We start from the raw sequence: 18,226 nt of genomic DNA on the forward strand, positions 1-18,226 counted from the left end.
GACATTTCCAACGTATAGCTTCATCACGCTTTATCTTTTAGGTCGATACCATAATTTTGACATATAGAGAGAAACATAATTAGACATGCTTTACAGAAACGCCAGTCATTCAATTGATGAAAAGATAAAGATGTGACAATATTAGGAATCATGTAACTGTCATTACTTGACATCACTAGAATAGAAACCTACTAGATGGAAATATCATCCACGCGCAATACTCAGGATGCCAATTCCCCCGTTCGGGAGAAAGACGGGTTAAAGTAATTAATCTTGCAAGTGATATTATTGCAATGACGTTAAATAGGCCTACTCCTTTTTATGATTTCATCACTGATATTTTTTTCAATGACCTTTTGAAATATATGTAGACCCTTATCAGAGCTCATAGCATGTATAACATTGATTTACCATTAACCATCCCTTTGAGTTTCTACGGATGCAGGACTCCAGATGGGTGGGTTAGTTCTCTCAAGGGGTTCGTTACCAAGGATGATGTCAGCAGCCTTCTCAGCTATCATGATTGTTGGGGCATTGGTGTTCCCGCTGACAATGCTAGGCATGATGGAAGCGTCGACCACTCTTAGATTCTCCACCCCAAAGACTCTGGTAGTGTTGTCAACAACGGCCATTGCATCACCTTCAGAACCCATTTTACAGGTGGATGTTGGATGATAGAGTGTGTCAGCTTTGGCGGAGATAAATGCATCGAACTCAGAATCAGTCTGGACTGATGATCCAGGTGACAATTCTTCTCCACGGTATTCATCAAAGGCCTTCTGTGCAATGATCTCGCGCGTGATTTTGATACTCTCTCGCAAGTCCCTACGATCAACCTCAGTTTCCAAGTAGTTTGGATCGATGAGGGGATGTTCGCCGGGGTCACGAGAGAAAAGCTTGATGAAGCCACGGCTTGTCTCTCTCAGCGTATTGACATGGATCTGAAAGCCATGACCATGTTCGAACATTGGTTCGTTATCTTCAGATAGTAATGGCAAGAAATGCATCTGGATATCGGGATGTTCTACTCCTGGGCGGCTTCTTACAAAAGCACCTGCTTCTAGGTGAACCGTGGTACATGGCCCCGTCTTTAACATAAACCATTCAAGGCCCACTCGAATCATATAAAAGGGCATCTTCCACTTTGCTGTATAAAGTGTGACGGGCTTCGTACATTTATATTTGATACAGAGCTGTACGTGATCTTGAAGGTTCTGCCCTACACCGGGAAGGTTAGCAACTACTGGGATACCTAGCTCTCTCAGCTCATCTGCATTTCCCACACCAGACAACATCAGCAACTGCGGTGAATTTACTGCCCCTCCTGACAAAATCACTTCGCGTGATGCCATTGCAACATTTTTTTCGTTGTCACAGGTGAATTCTATACCTACTGCCTTTATCCCATCGAATAAAACTCTATCACATAATGCCTGTGATTGAACGTTCAGGTTTGTCCTCTTTCGGACATCCTCTGGTCCAAGGTATGCATTCGATGTGTTCCATCGCCTGCCCTTGTGAACTGTCAGGTCGAGGTATCCAAATCCTTCTTGCTGGTATCCGTTTACATCAGAGGTGTAAGGGTATCCACATTGTTCACCTGCTTTAACGAACGCAGCAAAGAGAGGGTTTTCTGATTTACCGGCGGAAACATGCAAGGGGCCATCCGCCCCTCTGTACTCATCTTCACCTTGGTCATGGCACTGGGCACGCTTGAAGTATGGTAGACAATCTGCATAAGACCATCCAATAGCTCCCTCTTTCTCCCATCTATCGTAATCAGTCGCATTACCTCTGACGTATACCATTGCATTGATGGATGAAGAGCCGCCTAGTACCTTACCCCTTGGCCAGTATATCTCCCTGTTGTTCAGGTGTCTCTGTGGAACTGTGCGGTAATACCAGTTGTGGTCTTTGGCGTGGAGGGGAATCCCTACAGCAGCTGGCATTTGAATCTTCCACGAATTGTCTTTCGGTCCAGCTTCGAGGAGTAGCACCTTGTTGCTAGATTGGGCAGAGAGACGGTTGGCCAGAACACATCCTGCAGACCCTGCTCCAACAATGATGTGTGTGTACTCGTTATCGCGTATGTTCCCAGCCTGAATACTTAGTGACGCCTTCTGTGAAGAATCGTGTATCAAAGACAAGTGCTTCCGGTTTATCAAACCTGTTAAGAGAAAGGCGGGGATCAAACAGGAGAAAAGGAATGATAATAATAACGATAATAACAAGTGGATCGCCTATGGCAGTCTCACCTGCATCACACGATTCAATGTAGCAGCAGTGCTGACTTTGATAACTATAACATAATTATTCACAAAAAACACAACTTTCAATATTGATACAATAAATGACATTTGACCTTGCTCCCTGAGGGGGGGGGGGGCACTTCCATTCACGAGTGGATACCATGCGCGACCACGTAATTTCCATATTCTGAAAATGCACCCCTTACCAAGTATTGGCGTGTGAAACCCTACCCTTAACAAGTATTGGAAACAAAACCGTTCTTGGCAAATATTCCTTGAAATGAACCCCTAAACAAGAACAGGAATGTTTAATTGTTATGGGTCCTTGGTCGTCGGCTTTACCTTATTTAGTTTAGTACAATCTCACCTACTACACCTCGTGCAAATCCGCGGACTCTAAACTTGAAGTGTTTGGGCAAAAAGGACATACATGTACTTTATAAAACATTTTAATTTTGTTTTATCATCCCCGCAAATTCGACCCTAAACACGTATCTTTTCTAGTGAAATAGATACCCTTTTTCCTTATTTTTTGTGTTTTTGGCAACCATATCACGTTACGTACGTAACGTGCCCCATCGTGAAAAAGACATCCTTTTTACTTGTTTTTTGGTCACGCATGGTATCCACTCGTCAATGTAAGTGGCCTCCCCCCCCCGGGCCTTGCTCATGTGACCGAAGACTTGTCAGTGATACTTGATTACCCCTACATCCACATTTTACAAACTATATCTATAAACTTTGAAAGTTATTACAGTAATCTAATAATTACCTCCAAAATGGCCAAAGTTCATTTACCACAAATGATCTTTGATTTTGGTCATGTGACCTGAAACTCGCACATAATGTTCAGTGATACTTGATTACACTTATGTCCAAGTTTATGAACTAGACCAATACACTTATAGAGTTATGATGGTAATTGAAGAAATACCCCTTACATGGTCAAAGTTCATCGACCTTAAATGACCTTTGACCTTGGTCATGTGACCTGAAACTCGCACAGAATTTTCAGTGATACTTGATTACTCTTATGTCCAAGTTATATGAATAAGATTCATAAACTGTAAAAGTTATGATGGTAATTCAACAAATAACCACAACTTGGTCAAAGTTCATTGACCCTAAATGACCTTTGACCTTGGTCTTGTGACTTGAAACTCAAGCAGGATGTTTAGTAATACTTGATCACCATTATGGCCAAGTTTCATGAACTAGGTCAATATACTTTTGAAGTTATGAGGAACTTTCCAAAACTTAACCTTAGGTTAAGATTTGATGTTGATTCCCCAAACATGGTTTAAGTTCATTGAGCCTAAATGACCTTTGACCTTGGTTATGTGACCTGAATCTCAGGCAGGATGTTTAGTAATACTTGATTAAGCTTATTTCATGGACTAGGTCCATATACTTTCTAAGTTATGCTATCATTTCAAAAAAAAACTTAACCTTCGGTTAAGATTTGCTGTTGACACCGCCGCCGCCGTCGCCGTGGGAAAAGCGGCACCTATAGTCTCACTCTGCTATGCAGGTGAGACAAAAAAAATATCAGAAAAATGTTTTTAACATTATTAGCAAAAAAATGTACATAAATGTAAAAAAATTCCACTATTACTTCAGATTGATTTCGCTGACCACAACGAACTTTCCTTACTATCTAATGTAATAAAATTTTGAAACTACGTGATGATGGGGATAAATATTTTTAGAATTGAATTAATGGCATATGGTGAATAATTTAAGGTGAGTTCTACAAAGATTTGAAAATATTTGCACTTTGAAAAATAAAATGTTAGATCAAAATAAAAAGGCCTTTGTCGTCAGGAATTATGGCTCCACAAACTTTAGTATGATCTGGTTCCGTTTCTGAGGTTGCTCAGGTTGATCTATTCCTGGCAATGGTCAAACTTTCAGGGTCGGCGTACTTTTTTTTTCTTGGGGGGCAAAAAGGGTACTAATATGTCAAAATTTACATTTTGGTGCAAACGGATATTTTCACCAGGAGATTATCTGCGTGAAGTAGTTGCGTGTTTTGTAGTAATTGAGCAAAGCTTTTTAATTTTTTTTTTATTCTATTTAATAGAATTTACATTTAGGCTTTATTTTTTGGAGAAAAAAAATCATATCTAAAGTTGTGAAACTTGCTTTTGGGTCAATCATGGCGCTATTTACCGTTAAAAGGAAACCCTCACGAGAAGCGAGCGCGAATAACAAGCTTAAACTTTTCGATATTTGATTTAATAAGCCGTGCAAATTAAACATTTCAATTAGTTTTTGTTATCATGAAAAAGTTGTGTATCTAACTTAAGAATTCACGCAAGCGCGAAGCGCGACCTGAAATTTTTAATTTACTGACCAGACAGGGGTCCTGATAAGTATTTTCTTTTAGTAACTGATTAAGAGGATACATATCTCTCAAACCAAATAATGCGAGCACGAAGCGCGAGCTGAAAGTTTGTGATTTTTCAACCTAAAAGGGACTTTTTGTAACCAATAATACAATATACCTTATCAAACAATGTCTGATTTGTAAAATTCTAATGTGAAATCTGGAAATTCTAAGCATTTTTGTAACCTAGGACAGAATGAGTATACGGGGCAATAACTGATGCCAGCACGCAGCGCGAGTAAAAAAATGTGTGATTTTTATTAAAAAGGGGCAATTTCCATTTTGAAAAACGTGCATATTTTTCTTCGAGGAATTTTGGGTGGCAAGTGCCCCCTGCCCCCCCCCCGGTTCCGCCACCACTGCAAACCTGTTTCAACTTTCAGGGTCATAATCAAACAATATTAACTATGTTGGGGGGCTTACTTTGTATTTTATAGCTCCATCCATTGTGTTCTTTGCATTTTGCTGACTGGTAGGACACTTAACCTGCCTACATTGACATGGACTGTTGGATTTGCCAAGTGGTAGTCTTTATCTATAGGTCTACATTCATTATCCAGTAACCTTCGACGAAGGTAGAACCTCTATCAGGCTCTTTTTTTTCTCTTTCATAATCAAACAATATTAACTATGTTGGGGGGCTTACTTTGTATTTTATAGCTCCATCCCTTGTGTTCTTTGCATTTTGCTGACTGGTAGGACACTTAACCTGCCTACATTGACATGGACTGTTGGATTTGCCAAGTGGTAGTCTTTATCTATAGGTCTACATTCATTATCCAGTAACCTTCGACGAAGGTAGAACCTCTATCAGGCTCTTTTTTTTCTCTTTCATAATCAAACAATATTAACTATGTTGGGGGGCTTACTTTGTATTTTATAGCTCCATCCCTTGTGTTCTTTGCATTTTGCTGACTGGTAGGACACTTAACCTGCCTACATTGACATGGACTGTTGGATTTGCCAAGTGGTAGTCTTTATCTATAGGTCTACATTCATTATCCAGTAACCTTCGACGAAGGTAGAACCTCTATCAGGCTCTTTCTTTCTCTTTCTTCTTTTTTCTCTATCCGTCTTTCTTTCTTTCTTTCTTTCTTTCTCTTTTCCCCCTTTTCTCCCCATTTGGCCAACTCGTATATATTTGCCGACTGCCATGGACACCACCATACCCCCCATAACGACGCCCCTTCCTCTCTTATCTCGTTCGTATTTTTATTCGTATTCATCTATACATTGTACATTGACGCTTTAAAAGTTCTGTGCATTTTTTTAACCATTTCAGGACTTGAAAAATAAATAAATATCGTTAGACTGATGTGCTTAAAAAATGAAAACATTTTCGCACTCCACAGCTGCGTTATATGAAATGGTAAACTTACCATGTTGCACTCTCGCCAATTTCCGAAACATGATTGCTTGATCTTAATATTCTGCTCACAGAGAAATAACTCAGCAATATGATGACAAGCCCAACTGCATTAACGATCGGTTTGATATTGAACCTGAATGCAGTCGTGTTTGTCTCTATGACTAAGACATATAGATTTAACTTCAAAGTATGAAAGTCATACGATACAATAGGCCTACACCAGTTTTAGTTCATGACCTTTTTAGACTTTGACCGTGTCTTAAGTGTCAAACAAGGCTGTTATATCGGCGAATTTGTATACCGTCTTCAAGATAAAATCCTTGTACCACTGTTGTCTCCAATTCATAGCATCATCATCGTTTATAATCCATTGAGCTGTTGGGAATCATAATTGGTGTCATTCCATTGTACCATTTTCCTAGCATCGGAATATTAATGTCAACGTTGGTTTAAATATGGACACCTGTAATGTTTCTATCACCACATCGATAGATGTATATATCTTATCTTACATGTATATGTAACAAGATCTTTACAATGTAAAACAATGTAAATTTAGCCTTTGGGCTACCATGAACTGTTTTTTTAATAAAACCATTTATCTATCTATCTATCTATCTAAGAGTGGTGACGTGTTTAGTATGAACGTGTTTGTATATATGCGTCTCCAAAGAATTGCGACTTATTTATTTAAAAAAAAATATTCAAGTGAGGTACATCATAAATAAAATATGAACATTGACATAAATTTGACTCATAACAGGGGCGGATCCAGCTTTCGCCAATAGGGGGGGGGGGGAGCGAAAAAAAATATTTACCCATAATTTCCCAGATGGGCTGCTCAAAGTTGATTTTTATTTGTTTCTTTTGAAGGGCAGTCCTAGCAGTCACTTGTTAGCTTTATTCTCACAGAATTATAAGTAAATAATGCCATATAAGCCCTAATTGAACAGAACGAGCGCGAGCTAATTTTTAAAGGAAATTTCATGTATTTTTTTCCTGAAAATTGAACATTCTGAGCAATGATTGTGATCGTGAACAAGATGTGTATGTAACTAAATATTCACTGCGAGCGCGAATCGCAAGCAGAAAATTTAAATACACGTTCTTGCCTGGTGGAAAAAAATCATAAGGACTGTTTGCTGTTGCCCATGAAAACAATGCACATTTCAACAATCAAATAATATACAGAATATGTATATAACTAAACATTTCATGCGAGCGCGAAGCACGAGCGATAGAAATGAGATTTAGTCCTAAAAGCGGGACACACTATTCATGTTTTGTGAATCACAAAAAAAGATGAATAGTTGGGTATCTTCCTACATTAATAATGCGAGCGCGAAACGCGAGAAGAAAATTTTGATATTCTGATATGAAACTGAATAATTCAAGCACGATTTGAATAAAGAACAAACTGCTTGTTTTTTTAGATTTAGACCTATAATCTAGGCATTCTAAATACATTTCTTTTATTATTAAAATCAATAAAACGCAAGAGCGAACTGGAAAATTTTGACGATCTAAAGAGGGTCAATTTATCAAACATCGTAGGAAAATTGCAACGTGGGTATGGATTGTACTGATGCGAGCGCGAGCCGATTTTTTCATAATTATTTTTTAGACCAAGCACCCGGGGACATTGCAAGGGCATTTTGTCATCATATGATAATGAATATTTATCTATTCCTCTTCCTTAGCGCGAGATGAAACTTGTCGATATCGATATTCCATTCTGAAAAAGGGACGATTTCAATAATACCTCCTTTGTGCGTTTTTCCTGTTTTTCAGCGTTTCTCTCATGTTATAAGCACATTTTAAAGGGGTTGCCAAAAAATATGATCCATGCCTGCAAACACAAGGTATTGAATGGTTAACAAACATTAAAAAAAGGAAGGGTTAATGCGAAAAACGAAGGCTGCGTTATTATTGTTTGGCCACTTTTCCATTGTTGAAGAATTTAATTCATTTTTACCACTATAGCTTCTATTGTTATAAAAGATAATGCTGTACTGTCAACTGAACATTTTGCTTCCTTTCTTCCAGAACAATGCCATGACTCCATCTTTTTGAACCCTACGTTTAAAAGCATATACTAGTTCAGGGTTCGATGGCATTAGTCAGTCTGTAATTAAACACATCAAACATTTCATTACAAAGCCTCTTGTACAAAAATGAATATTTTATTTTCTTTTGGTAGATTTCCCAAGGCCATGACAATTGGCAAGATTATTCTGATCTTCAAAAAAGGAGAACCTCATACATTTTCTCAATACAGGCCAATAACGTGACTTTCTTGTTTTTCAAAGATTTTAGAAAAGCTAATGTATATTAGACTTGTAAGTCATGTTAATACAAACAACCTTTTGAACGATTCCCAATACGGTTTCAGATCAAATTCATATTATGATATGGCGCTTATTGAACTCCACGATCACCTCCTTAATAGTATGGAGAAAAACTTACATTCATTTGGTATGTTTCTTGATCTTAGTAAGGCGTTTGATGTAATTAATCATAATATTTTACTTTCCAAACTTTATCATTTTGGTATACATGGTATTTCATTTAAGTGGTTTTATGATTATCTATCTGATCGTTTCAATTATACTTTATATAATAATGCTGTCTCTCGTCATGAGAGGGTCCGGTGTGGAGTCCCCCAGGGTTCCATTCTGGGCCCTCTCTTTTTTTGTATATAAACCCCTCCAAAAAAGTTTGGAAATCTTAGTTTGGCCATCAATTTTTCCCAACTAACAATATTAGACAATGCATATTAAGTGGTTTAATGATTATCAATCTGATCGTTTCAATTATACTTTATATAATAATGCTGTCTCTCGTCATGAGAGGGTCCGGTGTGGAGTCCCCCAGGGTTCCATTCTGGGCCCTCTCCTTTTTTGTATATAAACCCCTCCAAAAAAGTTTGGAAATCTTAGTTTGGCCATCAATTTTTCCCACCTAACAATATTAGACAATGCATATTTGACATCATTCAAAAGATCATTTGATTTTCTTTAAAATGATACCATGCTTGTTATGCTAATGCCATCATGAAAATAGCAGGATTCAAAACTGTTGGATGAGGTCTGAACTGAAAAGCTGCAAAAAAGCAAAAAAAAAAAATGGAAGTCTTAGTTTGCCCATTAATTTCTCCAAACTAAAGCAAGGTTTTCACTTTGGCGAGTTGGAGTTGCGAGTCATATGCCATTTTTACCTCTGCCAATTTTACCTCTGCCATTTTTACCTCTGCCAATTGTACCTCTGCCATTTTACCTCTGCCATTATTACCTCTGCTATTTTTACCTCTGCCATTATTACCTCTGCCATTTTTACCTCTGCCATTTTTACCTCTGCCATTATTACCTCTGCCATTATTACCTCTGCCATTATTACCTCTGCCATTTTACCTCTGCCATTTTTACCTCTGTCATTATTACCTCTGCCATTTTTACCTCTGCCATTTTTACCTCTGCCAATTGTACCTCTGCCATTTTACCTCTGCCATTATTACCTCTGCTATTTTTACCTCTGCCATTATTACCTCTGCCATTTTTACCTCTGCCATTTTTACCTCTGTCATTATTACCTCTGCCATTTTTACCTCTGCCATTATTACCTCTGCCATTATTACCTCTGCCATTTTACCTCTGCCATTTTTACCTCTGTCATTATTACCTCTGCCATTTTTACCTCTGCCATTTTTACACCGAGCCAAATGGAACCTCATCAATAAGGGATTATAATAGTCAAACGCTGAGTGAAATTTATCGCCTTTATTATACAGTGCGTCCAACAAAAAAACGAAACCAAGATTTAGCGATTATTTATCATAGCTTAATCATAATAATAACAATAATAATAATAATAATAGGCATTTATATAGCGCCATCTATCTAGAAATATTCTATTCCGAGGCGCGTTGTTATTATTATTATTACCCCGGCTTTAGCCTGAGCTGCCTCTCAGCGCACATGCATTCAAGGAATTAGTCCTGCCGGGTACCCATTCACCTCACCTGGGTCGAGTGCAGCACAATGTGGATAAATTTCTTGCTGAAGGAAATTACGCCATGGATGGGATAAATATATATAAATGTATCATAAATACAATAGACAAATTACCTACCAATGTAAAGCTTAGTATCCCCTATTTCATCTAATATTACTTAAATTATTCCTCATTCACACATGAGTGAGCAAAAATTATTTGAAGAAAGGATACCAAAAAACCCATTTGGCGGGGGTATCTGAATTTCAAAAAGAAAATCACACGCCTAAAAAGTTCAATATCTGCTATTTTATTTGATACCTAATACCTTGGTCACATTTTAATTCAAACCACCTATTATGTACTTGGTACAAAAATGTTAAGACGGCTGTTTTCGACTCGACGTACGGTCACCGGTTTCCCACAGAAGCTATCGCACAGTTAACAAAAACTTAATAAATGGTTGATTGTCAACAAAACGGGGTTTTGAGTGAATTTGAACGCTAGCCTGTAAAACCTCTTCATTTTATGAAATTATTGAAATTCGAGCCTTATTTCAAATAACCAGAACTTTGATATTTCTTGACCATTTTCCGTAATTTATCAAATGAAAGAGCTGATATTGAACTTTTCAAAATGTGGTTTTCCCCTTTGAAACCCAGATGCAGCCCGCCTTGTGACTTTTTGGTATCTCCACTTGAAATTGTTTTTGCTTACTCATGCGTGAATTAAGAATAATCTAAGTAATTTTAGATGAGAGATGAGATTCTAAGCTTTACAATGGTAGGTCATTTGCCTATTGCATTTGTGATTAAGTTATGATAAATCATCGATAAATCTTAGTTTCGATTTTTTTTGTAGGACGCACTGTATATTGTAAACCTTTGTTAATCTATTTCACCCTGACATAAAGTATACGTAGTAAGGTCATGCCGATAAAAAAGTGTTAAGAGACAAGATCAATTTATAGATACAAAATTTACTAGTATTCTGTTTCCTTCTGACCCACTTATCCAATTCAAATGGTCATATTTTCAAATAATTATGTCAGATAAAGCGGCTAATTGACGTAATGGCGGCAACAATAATCACTGGTGGTTCATATCACCCCCCCCCCCCTCTCTCTCTCTCACATACTCCTTTGCGCGGTGGAACTTAAGAATAGCAATTTCTGGGGCTTCAATACAAGGACTTAGAAACCGATTAATACCCATATACCAAAGGTACCAAATCAGTCTTTACTATCGGTGTTCAACAAGCAAAAATTTAATATCGTTTTATATATAATATATAATATATATATATATATATATTATATATATATATATATATATATATATATATATATATATATATATATATAATTGACCTGGGCTATGCATATAAATTACATTTAACAAGATTATAATATGGCTTAATTTCATAGTAGCTCTATAAAAATTAATATTGCGATTGAGCTCAGATTCTTATTTGTGCAAATAATAATTGCCTACCTTGTCTAAATATATCAGCAAATATTGGATATTGCGCACGCTTTGAATGAAGTAGCACGACAGTAGGGTAGTTACCCCAGCAACAAATGTATTTCAATAGCTTTTAAATTTTCTCTCAGTCAATCAAATGGGTAAAAGCATTGATAACAAGCCAGATCTGTCAACCGTTTCAATCACAAAGACGCAAGGGTCTGATGAACGTGTATTATCATAAACCGAGTGCATATTAAAAAGCGAATTAACTTCCTTAAGTCTTAGTTTATATCCTGAATAAAAAATATAAAACCCTAAATATCCTTTGTCATAATCTCGGTTCTCATCATGACCATCATAGTCTATTTTTCCATGTTATTGTTTATTATTTTTCTATATTTCTTTGCTAACTGATTGTATATTATTCTTTATACATGTGCAGAGTTTGCTTGCAAAAGTGGTTAGATCCACTTCGGACGATTCCGAAAAACGTTGAAAAAAAATCACGTTTTTTTTTCTCTCCCATACTGTAATATTCTTATAAGAAACTAAATTGTCACGGTGCACTACCCTCCGGTGTGAACATAAATCAGGTATAAAAGAAATCTACCTGTCTTCCCCTTTTTTCAATTATTTTTCCCCCCAGAAAATACCATTGTGGATCTAGCCCCTTTTGCAAGCAAACTGAAATGAATCCCATCCCTTTAAATAAAAAAAAGGTAATTGCCACCTTCATTCACGTTTTCATGGTTATTTCAATTTTCATTCGCATCATCAGAGCGACTAGAAATCTATAGGTTTTGAGACAAAAACAATAAAACACTATGATAAATTAATCTAACCCCTTTTGGCAAATGAACTCTTCAGAATAGTTTGTTTGCAAAAGTGTCAATCCACTCCAAGAATATTTTTTTTTTTCATTCTCCCATATTGCAATATTCTTATGGGAAATTAAATTTTCATGATCCCCTACCAGGCAAACGTAGAATTCGGTATTAAAGAATCTACGTGTCTTCTAGTAGACTTGTTAACTGCAAAAAAAGAGATGAACGCTGCATTTTTGAGTACAAATGTCCCACTTGGCACAAATGTTCCTTGAGTCAAAAGATAAGGATCCATCCAAAGAGACACGCTGTATCTATGCAAATAAGCAAGTAATTTGCATAAATTTGCATATTAGGTCGATATAGTGAAAACAAGTATTTAAGAATATATATTTAACCAGAACTGCCCTAAAATTGGAAATAAAGACTTAGGGTAAGAAAGGGAAGAAAATTGACATAAAATAATTGGGATATCCTTGTTTATTATTACCTAATTTACATAAATTATGCAAATTATAATTTAAAACAGAGTATTTTTTTCATTAATCCTGAACTCTTTTATAAATAACAGCAATTAATACACAATGTCAACATTCTACATGAAAGAGAATATATTAGCTAAAACATCGATATGCTTCATGACAGTATTAGTGTCTTAATTTGCTTAGAAAGAGGGCAAATATGTCAAAATGTATGGCGTGATATTGCGCTAAAACGAGACCAAAACAACCTCTATACCACAGTCACACTCACGAAACGGACAATAAAGCGATCAATGGTATGCCATTCGAGATAACACAATCCCAACACAATAGCTTCCATCTGCTTCTCGTATCGCTTTTGTTGGTGTGTCTGCCACACCGTAATCTATGGTATATACGGGCAAAATGCATTTCGGTATCGGTAAAACGCTATTAATTTTGTTTTATTTGTTTATAATTTGTTTCTCTTGGAAAATTTACAGGAGAAATTGCTTTGCAGGTTACTGCTTTAATGAAGCTCTGGCACATGAATCATGACGAATGTACCCCACCTCAATCCATATTTTAACTTTGTTAAAATGTATACCTTTTGGAGACCCCGAAGTGGCAAAACTGCATTCCCCGCGGCATTCCCGCCACTTTACAGTTTGACTTGTATTCTCGACTTGCAAAAGACAGATGCATGAGACATCAGTTAACGTGTTTCCTGAAGATTTTTTTTAAGCCTACGTCCACGGGAGCTTTCCTAATTTACCCCATCCCCTCTCTATATTTCGACACTAAATAACAAAATACCGTGTTTTAAAGCCACCGGCAAGGCAAATTGCGTTTTTGGTATAATTAAGCAACTTTGGGGCTATATTTCCTATTTATCTATATAAGTGTCAGCTTAAACACAAACACACTCACACACACACCCCCTCACACGCAAACACACATGGCCAGGGTGGCCAACTACAAGATACCTATAAAATATAATAGACTCTATGGACGAAAAAAAACTTTCTAAATTGTCCACATATTCAGCTTTGCTATAGATAAGGGATAAAACGAGGTGACTTAAATGAGTTAATCACAGGAGCTAAAGATGAAGCACATGAACAGTCAACAAAAACTTTCTCAAGAGTGCCAAAAAAAAAACGAGCGGAATAGTCAATGACTAATAAAAGGGAGAGAACGCAGCGACCGAGCCGATCGATCGTATGGACATCTTTTGCATTTGTAGATATTAAATTTGGATGACCAGATTATTTTTGGTGCATTTTGCAATAACACGGAGATACCTATAATAATCTACAGGAAGCGATGGTCTTTTTTATCTAACCCTTATCACTTTCTGTAATATGGACGTGTCAAAACTTTGGTGATGGAGAAATGTGTGTCGTTGGCAGATATGACTATACAAGTCATGAGGATAAGAGCTCTGGAATAAATATGGTGTCGATTGTCTAGTACCTGCCGAGTCCGATGTAATAGGAAGAATAGGATGGGACTGGATCTATCTAATACCCATAGAGTTTTAAAAGCATTTGCTGTCAAAATCTGTCGAAATCATTATGGGTCGCTGGAATTAGAAATGTAATATGCTGAATATTCGGGTGTGAACGATCTGTTACAAGTCAAGTGATCAGTAATTTTATCTTTGGATGGTACACCGGAAAGTCTTTCGGATTATTGCAAGAAATTCTTGTCGAAATCGATGATCGCGATGTGCATAAATCATGGGATTGATGAAGGAACTGAAAGAAGTTGATACGAAGGTTAGGCCGATACATGCAAGTCGAACCGTCTTGGAGACTGGAACAGTCAACGCCACAAATTCAGAAATAAGAAATGGGAACCAACAGATGACAAAAACTCCAACAATAACAGACATTGTCTTGATTGCTTTGATGTTGAGGGCGTTGGCCTGTGGTCCTTTTCCATGATGGTCGACGATTCGCTCGTTCGCAATGGTGCGACATTTTTTAACAGCAACATGTAATACACCGACGTTGAGTATGATAATAAACAAGATCATTAAGCTATAAACAATCACGAAAATCCAAACCGAGGTAATGATTATGATATTTGCATTCACATATTGGGCAGCAAAACAGTGGAAAGTTTCATTTGAACCGTTAGTCATAAATGTAGCCGTTCGTCCGGCGAAACTCACTGAACAAAATATCCACATGATAGCGATACCCCATCGAATGCGGTAAGGTGTAACGAGGTAGTTGTACCGCAGCGGTGCCATCACCGCTATGAAGCGGTCACACGTAACCGCCATAATATGAAGAAAACCCACTCCTCCGGTTAGATACGTGGGTAATGCCATGATGTGAAGTTGGTGTGTACATCTAAATGCGTACTTAATGAGCACAATTTCTAGAGGAACAGAAAGCAGTCCAACAAGGAGGTCTGAAAATGCCATGCTTGCCAGAATAAGATTCGTAGTTGTCCTCATGGTTTCGTTTCGGTACACTGCTACAATCACTAACGCATTTCCAACAATTATGCCAGGAATATAGACTGAAAGAACCATGATCGTAGAATTTCGAATGAATTCCATTTTGGCTTTCAAATGTTTATCTCCACAGGAACTTTGATATAATTTCAAATTATGTTTTCATTCTTAAAGTCCCTTTAAATTCGCAGGTGTACAGACCACCACTGGTGGTCACATCAAACTAATTAAAGCCAAAAATTGCAGGCCGTACGTGAGCGCTGAACATCGAACAAAGCAATTATCAGACCTGACGTGATATGCCGGTAATGTCCACTGGAGCAGACGCGCTTTAAACTCTAATTACACAGATATACCGGTGAAGCACAGGATTCAAATAGAGAGCACGCGAAAATAATTGTCGGGGGGGGGGGGGGTAGCTTAGTAAATGTCGAAGTGACACTTATTTATGACTTTTCCTCAATTGTTACCCCGAAACTACTCTGTTGAACAGTCAACGGTTATCTAAACTAAAACAATTTCAACATTTAGCATGTTTAGTGTTCTGCTTATCTTTTGCCTTGCCGGTAAATTATTCCTAATGTTGACTACCATAATACTGGTTTATAAGCTTTTGATATTTTTTATTATTTGTTTGGCGTCTTGTGTGCCTGGGATGCGAAAACCGAACCGAATCACTATGACCTGCAGGTCTCTCCTCCCGATATAAGTGATTGAGGGAGTGCAGGTGGACCACTTCACAGGGGTAGCTTTAGTCCAGATTGGACCTTGTTGTTTGGAAAGCCCTTTCCCAAAGCTAACATAGAGGGCACCTGACACCCTACCGTGTAACTTGTTTGATTGATGCCTAGCTTTTCTGGTAGAGCAAAGTTTTGTACTGGACCTTGTTGCATGGGGAGGCCGAGGGAAGCTGAGTGGATTGGCGCTGGAGATTGGGAGTCATGTGCCCTCTATGTTAGCTTTGGGAAAGGGCACTTCCAAACAACAAGGTCCAATCTGGACTAGGGTAGCTTTGGTAAAGGGTCAATTATGCGAATTATTTTATTTGAGACTGTCGGATAATCCCTAGGATCATGTATTTTACTATGCCTGCAGAATAACAAACTAAGGTCGTTACAAAGGGCAACGGGCATAGTCAAATTTGGCTGAGATCACTTCGGCTGCGTAAAAAAAAAATTGCCAATGTTTACGTCGCCATCTTGTTCTCTTTGTTCTTCGCCAAGCTACAAGACGCATATCATTGGATGCGTCTTGTACATGTAGCTTGGCAAAAATAGACGAAAGAAAGTAAGAAAGATGGGCTTTCTTATAGAAGTTGGATTTGGATGGGCGTACTCGACAGTCGACTCCCCTCCCCCACCCATCTCTCTCTCTCTTAACTGAAAACATTCTGCCTTTGCACACTCTAAAATTCTCCCGGCTTGACCAGGCCTCGTCCAGACTTGACAAGAGGATTTCGTACGAGGCCGAGGTCGACGATCAACCTGCGTCCTCGAGGACGAGGCCGATGATTTTGCGGCCTGGAGGCCAACCTCGACACCCACAATATTTACTGGTCACCATACTACTGTATATATCTAATAATCATTTCATTTCAAGCGTGGCGTGGGCCAAACAGTATCAGCTTGGTATCAAGTACACAGTAGTTTATATAGTTACTGAAATTTTCACCCCCTTTTTTTAGTTTGTTCAAAGTCGTAAGGGTTTATATTTTGTCTACAAACCTTTCTTGACGTTTATGTCTTCTTGTTCTTTTTTTTCTTTCACTCATCAATACCTAATAATAACAATAATAATGATAAGTAAAAATCATTGGTATAGCGCTTATTACAAAACATTAAGCGCTTAGGAAAATATAGAAAACAAGACTTAATTTTAGCAAAAAAAAATAATAAAAATAAAGTAGTTGTATAGTCCACAGTAGACTGTAAACAGTTGAGTGGCTTCACATGCGAAGGGAAAGGCTATTTAACAGAAACAGTAGGGGAAGGCGGGGTAAGTTGTGACAGTTTTTGCTTTTTGCATGTTAGAATTGATATGATTAATAATCTTGTCGAAATAAGTATCTTGCCTTGAAATTTAATTCTTCTGAAATATTTTCCACCTATATATAACTTTCTATCCCCACACTGAAAGTCATCGTGACCTTTGAAAAAAACGATGTCAAATGGCTCAACTTGCCCCCATATATGGGGTAAGTTTGAGCCACCTTCTGGGGTAAGTTGAGCCACAAAAACTATGTACAAAATGTATGGGGAAAAACCAGCATGTCAATTTTTTGTTTAAAGTCTTTTCACTTGCTAATTCTCTATAAATACTAACATCCTGTAAAAGGAAAAGAGCAGTCATGTAAATTTTCTCCTTTCAGCCTGCATTTCAATCGATTTTTATGGTTTGTTTTTTAAGATACAGGAATTACCATGGCTCAACTTGCCCCATGCTGTTTGGCTCAACTTACCCCAGTCCGAACTTAGTGCGATAATTTTGTATCCACACATTTATTATGCATCCATCATATAAAAGACTATGACAAGAATGAAGATCCATACCTGGACTAATAATGTTGTTATCATGTCTTTATTATATTTAAAGACGTGTGTGTTTATAAAGCACTTATCTATTTCACACTCTTTTTTACTTTTTTGGCTGAAATTCATATTTTTCCCTCTAAAAAAATAGTTTTCTTTTCAAAGTTGGAAACAATGTGGTGGGGTTAGGGGTTATGCTATGGGTCATCAATACATGACACCACCACAATGTCTGACTCATTCATTATTGGCCTGGGGCTGGTGGCTCAACTTGCCCCTATGCTCAACTTACCCGCCTTCCCCTACACTCTAAATTACAGGGATTTAAAATAAGTCCAGATGGACTGTACTTAGGGACCAATCGATTCCTGGATTTAATTTTAATTCTAAAGACTTAAATTTAAATCTCAAATTATTCAAATCAATCTTTCGAGATTTAAAAATGAATCTTGAGGATTCAAACTAAATCCGGAATTCGAT

The 18,226-nt window shown here is 37.5% G+C and overlaps 1 protein-coding gene across 1 annotated transcript; it reads right to left on the reverse strand.

Moving 5' to 3' along the window:
- Window positions 1-370: 370 nt before the first annotated feature.
- On the reverse strand, window positions 371-6,048 carry LOC121427895 (choline dehydrogenase, mitochondrial-like). The gene is made up of 2 exons (XM_041624469.1): window positions 6,018-6,048; window positions 371-2,167 (listed from the first exon to the last, which is right to left on the reverse strand). The coding sequence occupies exons 1-2, from the start codon at window positions 6,046-6,048 to the stop codon at window positions 414-416; spliced, it is 1,785 nt and encodes a 594-aa protein (XP_041480403.1). The 3' UTR covers window positions 371-413.
- Window positions 6,049-18,226: the final 12,178 nt, after the last annotated feature.

The sequence above is a fragment of the Lytechinus variegatus genome, chromosome 14, assembly GCF_018143015.1.
Source record: "Lytechinus variegatus isolate NC3 chromosome 14, Lvar_3.0, whole genome shotgun sequence".
Lineage (NCBI taxonomy): Eukaryota > Metazoa > Echinodermata > Echinoidea > Temnopleuroida > Toxopneustidae > Lytechinus > Lytechinus variegatus.

Coding starts and splice junctions, on each gene's coding strand:
- LOC121427895 (XM_041624469.1), bottom strand. CDS start 6,048: ATGTTTCGGAAATTGGCGAGAGTGCAACATG. Junction 2,168..6,017: donor ATTGGCGAGAGTGCAACATG/GTAAGTTTACCA, acceptor TTCTCTTAACAG/GTTTGATAAACCGGAAGCAC.